Source organism: Ornithorhynchus anatinus, chromosome 1 (genome assembly GCF_004115215.2).
Source record: "Ornithorhynchus anatinus isolate Pmale09 chromosome 1, mOrnAna1.pri.v4, whole genome shotgun sequence".
Taxonomy (NCBI): Eukaryota; Metazoa; Chordata; class Mammalia; order Monotremata; family Ornithorhynchidae; genus Ornithorhynchus; species Ornithorhynchus anatinus.
In genome coordinates, this window is record NC_041728.1 from 155265575 (window position 1) to 155278715 (window position 13141).

The 13141-nt window shown below is 45.1% G+C and overlaps 1 protein-coding gene across 6 annotated transcripts in view; it reads right to left on the bottom strand.

The window, feature by feature from the left end:
- IFT80 (intraflagellar transport 80) overlaps positions 1–13141 on the bottom strand; it is a 159955-nt gene that overhangs the window by 51268 nt on the left and 95546 nt on the right. For all 6 annotated transcript variants that reach the window (XM_029066875.1, XM_029066892.2, XM_029066883.2 and 3 more), the window contains 2 exons: positions 9164–9343; positions 1321–1439 (listed from right to left, as the gene is read on the bottom strand). In XM_029066875.1, the coding sequence (XP_028922708.1) occupies positions 1321–1439; positions 9164–9343 (299 nt within the window). The remainder of the gene's footprint in view (positions 1–1320; positions 1440–9163; positions 9344–13141) is intronic.

Consider the following 13141-nt stretch of genomic DNA (forward strand, 5'->3'; position numbering starts at 1 on the left):
ATTTTTTACCTCTGCTCTTCTTCAACAGAGGCTTATGACCTCCAAAATATTTAAAAAGAAATCCGAGGAATGAAAGCTATGAAAAATTAACCTCTGAAAAATAGGCTTCGGATATTCAAAATTCGATGGCTGTTTCACCATGAAATATTGCCATACCTCAAACACAATAGTCATACTGCATAGGGCAAAGGCAACACTCATTTTCCCCAAAAATAAAATAAAATAATCCCTAACCCTCATGTTTCTAATCATTACAAATGTTTTCCAGGTTTGTTTCGATCTAACAAAAGGGAGATTGCCAATTAGTTCTGCTTGGGGTAATATTTCCGGATCAGCTAAATCCATTTGTTTCAGTCTGTGCAGACAGGGATTTTTGGCCGGGGGACTGTGCTCGCCTGTATGGCTGGGCCCAGGCACTGCAGATGGTTGCTGATATATCTAAGCCTTATGCTGCTATCTCTGGGCACTGAGTTGAGTTTTCCTACCTCTCTCTAGGATTTAAACTCCATGCCCTTCTCGCTGTACCTCGATCTTGTCTTACACGCCGGCAATCCCCTGCCCGTGTCCTCCTTCCAGCTTGGAACTTTCTTCCCCTTATATCGAAAAGACCACCTCTCTCTCCATCTTCAAAGGCCTCCTCAAATCACATCTCCTCCAAGAGGTCTTCCCCAACTAATTCCTCTACTCTGTGTCTTGGACCTCTCTTCTGTGTTGCCTATGAACTCAGGTTTGCTCCCCTAAAGCACTTTGATATCAAACAATGGTATTTATTGAGTGCTTACTATGTGCAGAGCACTGTACTAAGCATTTGGGAGAGTACAATATTCATTTCTCCCCTAGCTCCACGGCATTTCTGACCATATCCATCTGCAATTGATTTTAATGTCTTTCGCCCCCATCTAGTCTGGAAACTCCTTGAGGGTAAGGATCATCTACACCTATGTGGTTGTATAGTACTCTCTCAAGTGCTTAATACAGTGCTCTGCACACAGTATTTGATAAATACCACTGATTGAGTGATTGATCCTATTGCTGGGACTCTGAAAGCCTAAAGAAGACTGTGGAATTCCTCTTTCCCAGTCTCTTCCAGCCTACATCTCCTCTGCCAAAATATCTGGTCCCAAAGTCTGCAGGGGACCAGGGCAATGAAGGGAAATTTCACAGGACCAAGTGCTGAATCAAGTCAGTTCTTAGAGAATTTAAATTCTGTTCAGGAAAGTAGGGGGAGAAATTGGGCTGGTAAATGAATCTCTGTCTATCCCAGGTGAGATGAACTTGAATTCACAAATCCTAAATACGTAAGAAATGCAGGATCCTTACGAGAACACATAACACTGAAGAGAAGTTGAAACAACCAAGTGCCCGTAGTTCAAAGAAGCTTTAATGACTCTATCACGAAATTCCAGTAAATCCACTGCATCATTAAGGACATTTCGAACCTAAAAGAGCAAGAAGAGATGGTTAAAATTAACTATTCACTGAAATCGAAAGGCAACAAAAATCTGCAAACTCAGAGATCTGATTAAGACGGATGCAAATGGTGATGGAGAAAGAGGAAACCCTTGATGCCAGGTGGTGGATACTTTCACCATTTGCATCCTTAAGGCTTCAGGGGATGGCTATTTGGTTCCCCTGGAAAGTTGTCCTCCAGCATGATGTCACATGGACACCCAACCCCTCATCTCCACCAGCTCTGATTTCCACCTGCTGTGCCTTCCCCTTCTACCCTTCTAGTGGGATAAATTGGAAAGTGTTGGTCTGTAAATCATTTAAAAGCTGTACCTTCCTCCTCATTATTCTAGAAATAATATTTCTGCTCCCTAGGTACCCCTGAAGAGACATGCATAGTACTCTCATAAGCCATCTGCTCATATTGAATACCAAAACAGAAGTGGGTCAGTGATCATCCACAATACATTTCTAGTCATAATATTATAATTCACTATTCTGAAATTTAAAGTACGGAATATTTTTTAAACATTAATGCAGGCTCATTTTCGATTTCAGAAAGCATCCCTGTGTCTTCTTGAAAGAGAAGTTCAATTGGAAGATTCTGGCTCTAAGATCACAAGATCCCAAATTCCTCTGGGGAAGGGGCAGTAGAAGCGAGATCCTTCCCAGGAAAGTGTCTGGTTTTTCAGAGCTGCATCACCTCCTCCCTCTCTCATTCCCAATCTCCCAACCCAGGTTCTTCCTTCTCTCGAAATAGGGGAAAGAGGAGAGGGAAAATGGTTCTCCAGCTAAAATTTGCAGCCCCCTTGGCTTTATTATTGTTTACCTCCTTTTAATCAATTCAATTCAATCTTATTGAATGCTTACAGTGTGCAAATCACAATACTTGGAAGAGTACAATATGACAGCAGACAGACACAATCCTGCCTAAAACAAGCTTCTCAACCCCAACTCCCACGACATGGACCAATCTGAAAAAAGCTCCAAGAGTGGGTAAAAGCCACTCTCTCTCAGCCCATGCATGGAAAGGCTGAGGCATGCTTCCAACTCCATCGCTTAATGGACATTCGTACTGGTAACCAGAAATACCGAAGATGGTACCTAGGGCTGTTTCTCATGCCCTCTCTCCCGGAACATTTTTTCCCCATCAACCTGGCATATCATTGATCTCCCCATCTTTAAACCCATCTGAAATCACATCCTTTCCAGGAGGCCTTCCCTGGTTAATCACTCATCTTCCCACCCAACATTCCCCCAACTAGCACTTCAGCACTTCCACACTTCAGCACTTCCACATCACCTAACACTTGGTCACACCCCACCACGGAATTTATAAGCGTGTCCTTGTAGTCTATTACTTCCTATCTGAAATGTACTGCAGTGTCTTCTTCCTTGCTTGATTGTAAATTTTTCCAAGGCAGGGATTATGTTTTCTGATTTTCTTGTACTCTCCCAGGAGTATAAAACAATCTTCTGTACACCGTAAGAGCTCAACAAATACTACTAATTAATTGCTTGACTGTTTACTCCAAGAAACCATCATAGGTCCTGATCCAAAATGGATAGCCACCTTCTTTTCAAGGCAGAAGGGATCATTTTATCAGTAGGAACTAAAAATGTTCACATGCAAAACTGTCAATATCCTCCTCTTACTCTGACCAATCCATCCCCAAAAACCTAACCCTGCTTATACCCTCCTCTTACTACTTGGAACAAAATACTAGAAGTATAATAATGCATAACGATGGTATTTGTTAAGACTTCACTACGTGCCAAGGACCATTCTAAGCACTAGGGCAGATAACAAGATAATCAGGTTGCCCCACGTAGGGCTCACAGTCTTAATCCCCATTTTACAGATGAGGTAACTGAGGCACAGAGAAGCTAAGTGACTTGCCCCAAGTCGTACAGCAGACAAGTGGGGGAGCCGGCATTAGACTCCACGTCCTCTGACTCCCAAGTCCATGCTCTTGCCACTAGGCCGTGCTGCTTCTCAATATCTATGGGTATGACCGCATCCAAAAATAGAGATGATTTTTCTGCCTCACCAGGAAGCCACTCGGGCTCTCCTCCACTTCCCCGAGGGGCCTCCAACCCCAACTGCCCCGCACCTCCCCGGCAGGCCGAGAACGGCAGCCACAGCCTGGCACCGCCTCTGAAAACATCGGGAAGACGGTGGGGGCTACCACTACAGTGAGCTACCACTACAGTGATCACTGTGGCTACAGTTCTGACTGTCCGACTCTGAGCCGATCTATAATGATTTCTTCTATATATAACCGATTTAAATGTCCGTAGACATCTTTTCTGTTTGGTTTTTCTAGTTCTATTCCTTATTCGTGCTATCAGTTTATACAACGGTGCGTATCCTTGGGAAAGACAATTTCTACATCTGGGAAGGAGTTACCCAATCCAGTATTTCTAGAGCACTAAATCTACTTTGCAGTGTAACTCTAACTGGTTCCAACTCTCAGCAATACTGTGTAATTGATAGGATAGGAGAAAATCAGCAGTGCATTTGATAGTCATGCCACTCAGCCCCACAGCACTTAGGTACATATCTGTTGCCGCGAGCCCGGCCTCCCTGCTCGTACCAACTAGCACCTTCCTGGACTGGGGGTGCCTCCGTGATACGTAGTAAAGTCAACCCAGACTTCTGATCACCAAGGTTACTGGGGAAAGTTTTTTACTTAGTCTTACCGGCGTGCAAGGGAGTGATACATACACATTCTCACTTGCTCCACTCCACCAAGGATCCAATACCAGTCCGCTGGTCAAGGGAGCCCATTCTGCCGACGCTTCTACCAAGCGCCACTGCCTTCTGCTGCTTCCAAGTGCTGCTTTCCTGCTGCTTCTCCTCTTCTCTGAGCACCTTTGCGTGCCTTCAGTGCTACTTTCTATGTGCTTCAATGTGCCTTAGTGCTGCTTCTCTGTATGCCTCCTTTGTATGCTCCTTCGTGATTCAAAACGAGCAAGCGCCTTTTATCTGCCGGAAGCAGCGTGGCTCAATGGGAAGAGCCTGGGCTTCGGAGTCAGAGGTCATATGTTCGACTCCCGGCTCTGCCACTCGTCAGCTGTGTGACTGTGGGCAAGTCACTTAACTTCTCTGTGCCTCAGTTACCTCATCTGTAAAATGGGGATTAACTGTGAGCCTCACGTGGGACGACCTGATTACCCTGTATCTTCCCCAGCGCTTAGAACAGTGCTCTGCACATAGTAAGCGCTTAACAAATACCAACATTAATTAATTAGGCGTCGCAGCTGTGGCTCCACCTGGCAGTCGACTGTTCCAGGCCCGATACCGGGTACAGAGAAGGCCACATCTCCCTCCGTTCTCTGCCCCCACAGGCCAGCAATCACCTGTCTCAGGTAGAGCCTGTCAGTGCCTTCGCCAGTCTCTTCCTTCTTGTTGTTTGTGGGATCACAAGCAGTCACTAACAAGGCAGCTTGTTGTGGGCTCACCACATCTGTACTTATCTTAAGGTCCGTATCCCCGGTAGACTGTAAGCTCCTTGTAGGCAGGGATCATGTCTACCAACTCCATGGTACTGTACTTTCCAAAATATTTAGCTCTGCACATAGTAAGCGCTCAATGAATACCACCGATTGCCTGATTTGAGCCGTGAGGAGTCAGTTCCATTTCTCTAGTTCAGGATCCTTCCGATTTTGTGTATCTGCCCACGTCTTTTATGTCGTCTTCGTGTTTTGATTTATTGCTCCTTATGTGTCTGTCAGCGGTCCCCTCTTCCCACCTTATATTTTCAGGTTGGGAGCCCTGAGGGCCAAGGACTGGGTCTATTCCACTGATGTATTTCTTCCCAGTGCTCAATACAAGGCTCTGCACACAGTAGGTCCTTAATAAATACTATTACTCTATTTCTTCCCAAGAATCTAGTACAGTACACCATACCAAATGGGATCTCATTAAATGCTGTTACTACCACTATTCATTCATTCATTCATTCAATAGTATTTATTGAGCGCCTACTATGTGCAGAGCACTGTACTAAGCGCTTGGGATGAACAAGTCGGCAACAGATAGAGACAGTCCCTGCCTTTGACGGGTTTACAGTCTAATCGGGGGAGACGGACAGACAAGAACAATGGCAATAAATAGAGTCAAGGGGAAGAACATCTCGTAAAAACAATGGCAACTAAATAGAATCAAGGCGATGTACAATTCATTAACAAAATAAATAGGGTAACGAAAATATATACAGTTGAGCGGACGAGTACAGTGCTGTGGGGATGGGAAGGGAGAGGTGGAGGAGCAGAGGGAAAAGGGGAAAATGAGGCTTTAGCTGCGGAGAGGTAAAGGGGGGATGGCAGAGGGAGTAGAGGGGGAAGAGGAGCTCAGTCTGGGAACGCCTCTTGGAGGAGGTGAGTTTTAAGTAGGGTTTTGAAGAGGGAAAGAGAATCAGTTTGGCGGAGGTGAGGAGGGAGGGTGTTCCAGGACCGCGGGAGGACGTGACCCAGGGGTCGACGGCGGGATAGGCGAGACCGAGGGTCGGTGAGGAGGTGGGCGGCAGAGGAGCGGAGCGTGCGGGGTGGGCGGTAGAAAGAGAGAAGGGAGGAGAGGTAGGAAGGGGCAAGGTGATGGAGAGCCTTGAAGCCTAGAGTGAGGAGTTTTTGTTTGAAGCGGAGGTTGATAGGCAACCACTGGAGTTGTTTAAGAAGGGGAGTGACATGCCCAGATCGTTTCTGCAGGAAGATGAGCCAGGCAGCGGAGTGAAGAATAGACTGGAGCGGGGCGAGAGAGGAGAAAGGGAGGTCAGAGAGAAGGCTGACACAGTAGTCTAGCCGGGATATAACGAGAGCCCGTAACAGTAAGGTAGCCGTTTGGGTGGAGAGGAAAGGGCAGATCTTGGCGACATTGTAGAGGTGAAACCGGCAGGTCTCGGTAATGGATAGGATGTGTGGGGTGAACGAGAGAGACGAGTCAAGGATGACACCGAGATTGCGGGCCTGAGAGACGGAAAGGATGGTCGTGCCATCAACGGTGATGGAGAAGTCTGGGAGAGGACCGGGTTCGGGAGGGAAGATGAGGAGCTCAGTCTTGCTCATGTTGAGTTTTAGGTGGCGGGCCGACATCCAGGTGGAGACGTCCTGGAGGCGGGAGGAGATGCGAGCCTGAAGGGAGGGGGAGAGGACAGGGGCGGAGATGTAGATCTGCGTGTCATCTGCGTAGAGATGGTAGTCAAAGCCGTGAGAGCGAATGAGTTCACCGAGGGAGTGAGTGTAAATGGAGAACAGAAGAGGGCCGAGAACTGACCCTTGAGGAACTCCAACAGTTAAAGGATGGGAGGGGGAGGAGGCTCCAGCGAAGGAGACCGAGAATGACCGGCCAGAGAGGTAAGAGGAGAACCAGGAGAGGACGGAGTCCGTGAAGCCAAGGTGAGATAAGGTATGGAGGAGGAGGGGATGGTCGACAGTGTCAAAGGCAGCAGAGAGGTCAAGGAGGATTAGAATGGAGTAGGAGCCATTGGATTTGGCAAGAAGGAGGTCATGGGTGACCTTAGAGAGAGCAGTCTCGGTAGAGTGGAGGGGACGGAAGCCAGATTGGAGGGGGTCTAGGAGAGAATGGGAGTTAAGGAATTCTAAGCATCGATTGTAGACGACTCGTTCTAGGATTTTGGAAAGGAAGGGTAGTAGGGAGATAGGGAGATAACTATTTGGTTGCAGTACCTTAGTAACACTCCCTTAATAATGATAGTCGTTTTGGCTGTTACTTCCACAGCACTGAGATCCTCAATGCTAAATTTTAACTTTATTTTCATTAGCCTGAATATCAGACATAGGTTAATGCACAAAGAAACAGGGGTGGAATTTTCAATTTTCCAAGGTTTACAGAAAATGACCTCTATATTTTTGTTAATCCAAAGAAGCTATCATGGAGGGACAGGGGAATTAGGTAATGATAATATTAGTAGAAGAGGGTTTACGTGTTTTGGAAATTCAACCCCCATAATCATGTTTTGCATGACTCTCTTAACAATTTAAATAAACGCAGTTCTTAGGAATATTTTATTGGCCAAAACCAATAACCCTATGAAAAAGGTATTAAGTGTGATTATGAATTTAATAAATTCTACAATGATGAAAAAAATAGTCAGCCAGTGTTGCAGAAAATCATGATGATTTTAAATTTTTCGCACTTAACTGACAAACACCTTTGACATATTTGCACCTGTATAATTATAATAATGTTGGTATTTGTTAAGCGCTTACTATGTGCAGAGCACTGTTCTAAGCGCTGGGGTAGACACAGGGGAATCAGGTTGTCCCACGTGGGGCTCACAGTCTTAATCCCCATTTTACAGATGAGGGAACTGAGGCACAGAGAAGTTAAGTGACTTGCCCACAGTCACACAGCTGATAAGTGGCAGAGCCGGGGTTCGAACCCATGACCTCTGACTCCAAAGCCCGTGCTCTCTCCACTGAGCCACGCTGCTTCAATGCATAAAGATCCAGCATCACCCACCACTATGCAATCCATTCTTTCTGGCTAATTTCATTATTCACATAAAAATTTTATGTGCTAGACATTCTGGGGCAAAAACCACAGGTAAGCATGATTATATTTTAATTCTGTACACATTAAGAGTTGTGCAGTAAAAAGTAAATTACAGAAACTGGGATCAAGACTATTTCAGATAATTGACCAAATTTACTTTTATAATCTTGGACATGCTGGTATCCTAGTTTATTATCCATACTTTACTTTTTTTCCAATTTACCTATATTAGATTATATATTTTTTAATAGATGGCCAATTCATATCAGCTTTTCACTGTTAAACAACATAAATAATCCAGAACTTGAAATCCAGTCTATTCTCCCATAATACAGAGAAATGGTATGGCTTAGTGGATAGAAAACAGGCCTTGGAGTCAGAAGGACCTGGGTTCTAATCCCAGTTCTGCAACTTGTGTGTCGTGTGACCTTGGGCAAGTTACTTCACTTCTCTGGGCCTTAGTTACCACATCTGTAAAATGGGGATTAAGACTGTGAACCCCACATGGACCATGGACTTTGTCCATCCTGGTTAGCTTGCATCTACCCGAGGGCCTGGTATAGTGAGTGCCTGGTACACAGTAAACGTCTAATACCATGAAAAAATAGAGGAATTGTGTTAATCAAGTCATGTTTAAGTACTCTCACCCCATATCTCTCCTCGCATGCACACAAATGTTTTTCTCTGACACCCTGTCGCCTTCTATACAGAATCACACTGGAACTGTTGTGTGACTTTCGGCATGACACAACCTCACTGGCCCCAGTTTCCTCATCTTCAAAATGAGGATAAGATATCTTCTCTTCTTATAATAGTAATAATAATAATAATGATGGTATTTATGCACTTACTATGTGCCTGTTCTAAGCACTGGGATAGATATAAGGTAATCAGGTTGTCCCACGTGGGGCTCACAGGCTTAATCCCCATTTTACAGATGAAGTAACTGAGGCACAGAGAAGTTGCCCAAAGTCACACAGCCTTCTCTCAGAGACTGTGAACCCTATGTGGGACAGGGACCGAGTCCGATTCGATTGTCTTTTATCTACTTGAGTAAATACATACAATCACTACAAAGATATCATTGTAATAATGTTACCTAATTATACTGTCAGAGTCTATCCAAAATGTGTAATGGAAATGTGGTGTGGCAGAATTGTCCATAAGCTGAAAGAAAAAAAAACCTTTAGATCATACCTGCATGGTCCTTCTTTTGGTTAATGTTACTTCGAAGTTCTTCCACTCCCAGCGTTGCTCCACAACATGAGCAAAAACCACTTGTCCATTTCCACAAGCTCCTGCTATTTGGGTCCCATCTATTGACCAGGCAATATTGAATATGCTGCCTGTATTTGGCTTCTCTAATGCATATGACCACTGAGGAGAACAAAGAAATATGCTTATTAAACTTACTTTGAGAATCTGTGAACAAGTTATTCATTGAAATAAATCTAAATGTGTGTACAGAAGCAATCAATAGCATTTATTGAGTACTTACTATGTGCAGAGCACTGTACTAACATTTGGGAGGGTACAACAGAATTAGTACATCAGTATAGTACAACAGAACAGAATCTCTCATTCACCCCACACATCCAATCTGTCACCAAAACCTGCCGGTCTCACCTTAATAATATCGCCACGATCCCACCCTTTCCTCTCCACCCAAACGGCTATTTTACTGGTACAGGCTCTCATAATATCCCTGCTGGATTATTGTGTCAGCCTTCTGTCTGATCTCTCTTCCTCCTGCCTCTCCCCACTCCAGTCTATTCTTCACTCGCCTGCCCGGATCATTTTCCTGCAGAAACGCTCTGGGCATGTCACTCCCATTAAAAACTTCCAGTGGTTGCCTATCAACCTCCGCACGAAACAAAAACTTCTCACTCTAGGCTTCAAGGCTCTCCATCACCTGGCCCCCTCCTACCTCTCCTCTCTTCTCTCTTTCTACTGCCCACCCTGCACGCTCGGCTCTTCTGCCACTCACCTCCTCACAGTCCCCCGTTCTCGCCTATCCTGCCGTCGACCCCGGCCCACTTTCTCCTGCGGTCCTGGAATGCCCTCCCTCCTCACCTCCGCCAAACTATCTATCTTCCCCTCTTCAAAGCCCTACTGAGAGCTTACCTCCTCCAAGAGGTCTTCCCAGACTGAGCTTCCCCCTTTCACTCTGCTCCCTCTGCTGCCCCTCTACCTCCACTTCACCTCCCCTCAGCTAAGCCCTCTTTTCCCCCCTTTCCCTCTGCTCCTCCCCCTCTCCCCTTCCCTCCCCTCAGCACTGTGCTCATCCGCTCATTTGTATATATTCTTATTACCCTATATTTTGTTAATGAGATGTACATCCCCTTGATTCTATTTATTGCTATTGTTTTTGTCTGTCTCCCCCGATTAGACTGTAAGCCCGTCAATGGGCAGGGATTGTCTCTATCTGTTACCGAATTGTACATTCCAAGTGCTTAGTACAGTGCTCTGCACATAGTAAGTGCTCAATAAATACTATTGAATGAATTGAATGAATGAATTACAATACAACAGAATTATAATTGAAAGAATAAAAATGACATTTTGCTACTTTCACAAAAATGCTCGTTTTCTTATAAAATATTGAGCTGTAGTATAAATAGCTGGACAATTCCCAGTTCCATATAAAATGCACTCTTCATTATTTTCACCATTTTTTTTCCCCAAGGGTTCTCTCTCTCTATTGCCATGCATCAAACAGAAATAATTCCTGACTACTGTCTTTAAGCCTCTCTCTCCAGCTGCAACACAGCTCTCTACATTACTGTCAAGCCAACAATCAATCAATCATATTTACTGAGTCCTTTTGTGTGCAGGGCACTGTCCTGTGTGCTTGGGATAGTACAACACAGCAATATAACAGACACATTCCCTGTCCACAATAAGATAAGAGGGGGAGACAGACATTAATACAAAAAAAAATTACAATATACATAAGTACGTTGTACATATGTACATATAGAAGCAGTGTGGCTCAGTGGAAAGAGCCCGGGCTTAGGAGTCAGAGGTCATGGGTTCGAATCTTGGCTCTGCCACTTGTCAGCTGGGTGACTGTGGGCAAGTCACTTAACTTCTCTGTGCCTCAGTTACCTCATCTGTAAATTGGGGATTAGCTGTGAGCCTCTCGTGGGACGACCTGATTACCCTGTATCTACCCCAGCGCTCAGAACAGTGCTCTGCACATAGTAAGCATTTAACAAATACCAACATTATTATAAGTGTTCTGGGGCTGGAGGAGGTGGGTGGTGAATAAAGTCAGGGTGATGCAGAAGCGAGTGGGAGAAAAGGAAATGGGGGCATAAGTCAGGGAAGGTCTCTTGGAGGAGATATGCCTTCAATAAGGCTTTGAAGGGTCGGGGAGGTAGTTGTCTGTCAGATATGAAAAGGGTGGACGGTCCTTGCCACAAGCAGGATAGGCGAGAGGTAGGTGGTGAAATAGACAACAGCTGGATGGGGTAGAGGAGAAGGAGAATAATAATAATAATGGTGGCATTTGTTAACCACTTACTATGTTCCTAGCACTGTTCTAAGCCCTGGAGAAGATACAGGGTAATCAAGTTGTCCCACGTGGGGCTCACAATCTTAATCCCCATTTTCCAGTTGAGGTAACTGAGGCCCAGAGAAGTGAAATGACTTGCCCAAAGTCACACAGCTGACAAGTGGCAGAGCCGGGATTAGAACCCACAACCTCTGACTCTTAAGCCCATGCTCTTTCCACTAAACCACATAGAGAAGAAGAACAAGGTTCTATAGCAGGAGAGAGAATTAACGAGGTGATGGTGCATGGACTACCACTTTTCTGTAACGCTCTACGCGGTTCCCTTTCTGAGGGCTATAATTAAGTAATCCACGATGACATTTATACAGCACTTACAGTGAAGTGCCTGAAGAACCATTCGAAATGCTCAAAGAATGCATGAAAAGTAATTCGGTTAAGAACTCTCTAGCAGCTGCAAGCAAAGCTCTGGAAATCTACCTGCTGATGCCTATCTTATCAGGTTAGGTTTTCTTTGCTTTTTTTTTTTTTTTTAACTTATCCTCTACTCAACATTATATTATTATTATCCTTCAAATCTGCCTACCCATAGTGCGCAAAGCAGTTTTTTTTCCACTGGTTTCATCCCTGCTGCCCCATGGCTTTGAGGACTAGGGCAAGGATGCTGGACAGGACCAGTATGGCAGGGAAAGAAGAGGACATAACTCCAGTAATAACATTCATAATTATGGTATTTGTAATGCATTTACTATGAGCCAAACCCTGTTCTAGGTCTGGGGAAGACATAAGATCACCAGAGCAGACACAGTCCCTATGGGACTCAGAGTCTAAGTAGGAATCAATAGAGACACTGACTCTCCATTTTATCAATGAGGAGACTGAGGCACAGAGAAGAGAAGTGTCTTTCCCAGAGTCACATATTCATTCATTCAACTGTATTTATTACACGCTTACAGGGTGCAAAGCACTGTACTAAGCTCTTGGCGGGGAAGCAAACAGGCAAGCAGCACACAGCAGGTGAGTGGCTGAGCTGGGATTATAGAACACAGGCCCTCTGACTCCCAGGCCTGGGCTTTTTCTACTAGCCATGCTGCTTCTCGACATGTACAAAATGAGCTGGTTTCGAAGAGACTATCAGAGTGGCAGGGATATCTTAGTACAGTGCCTGGCACATAGTAAGCACTTAACAAATACCATCATTATTGTTATTATTACGTCTCCTCAAAACTGCAGAATGGAAGCCCAGATGTAAAGAAGGGCAGTGAGGACAGGAGAGGGTGGAAGGACTGAGCAAGATAAGAAAGTAAGAAAAAGCATGGCTTATCTGATTAACCACCAGCAGCAACTGGAAAATTTCTACAGCTCTGGCTAGAGAGCTGTCAGATCTGTCCCTCGGTACATAATAATAACGATGGTCTTTGTTGAGCACTTACTATGTGCCCAGCACTGTTCTAAGTGCCGGGGTAGATACAAGGCAGTCAGGTGGTCCTATATGGGGCTCACAGTCTTATTTCCCATTTTACAGATGAAGGAACTGAGGCACAGAGAAGTGAAGCAAGTTGCCCAAGGTCACACAGCAGACAAGTGGCAGAGTCCGGATTAGAACCCACAACCTCTGACTCCCAAGCCTGGGCTCTTGCCACTAGGCCACACTGCTTCCA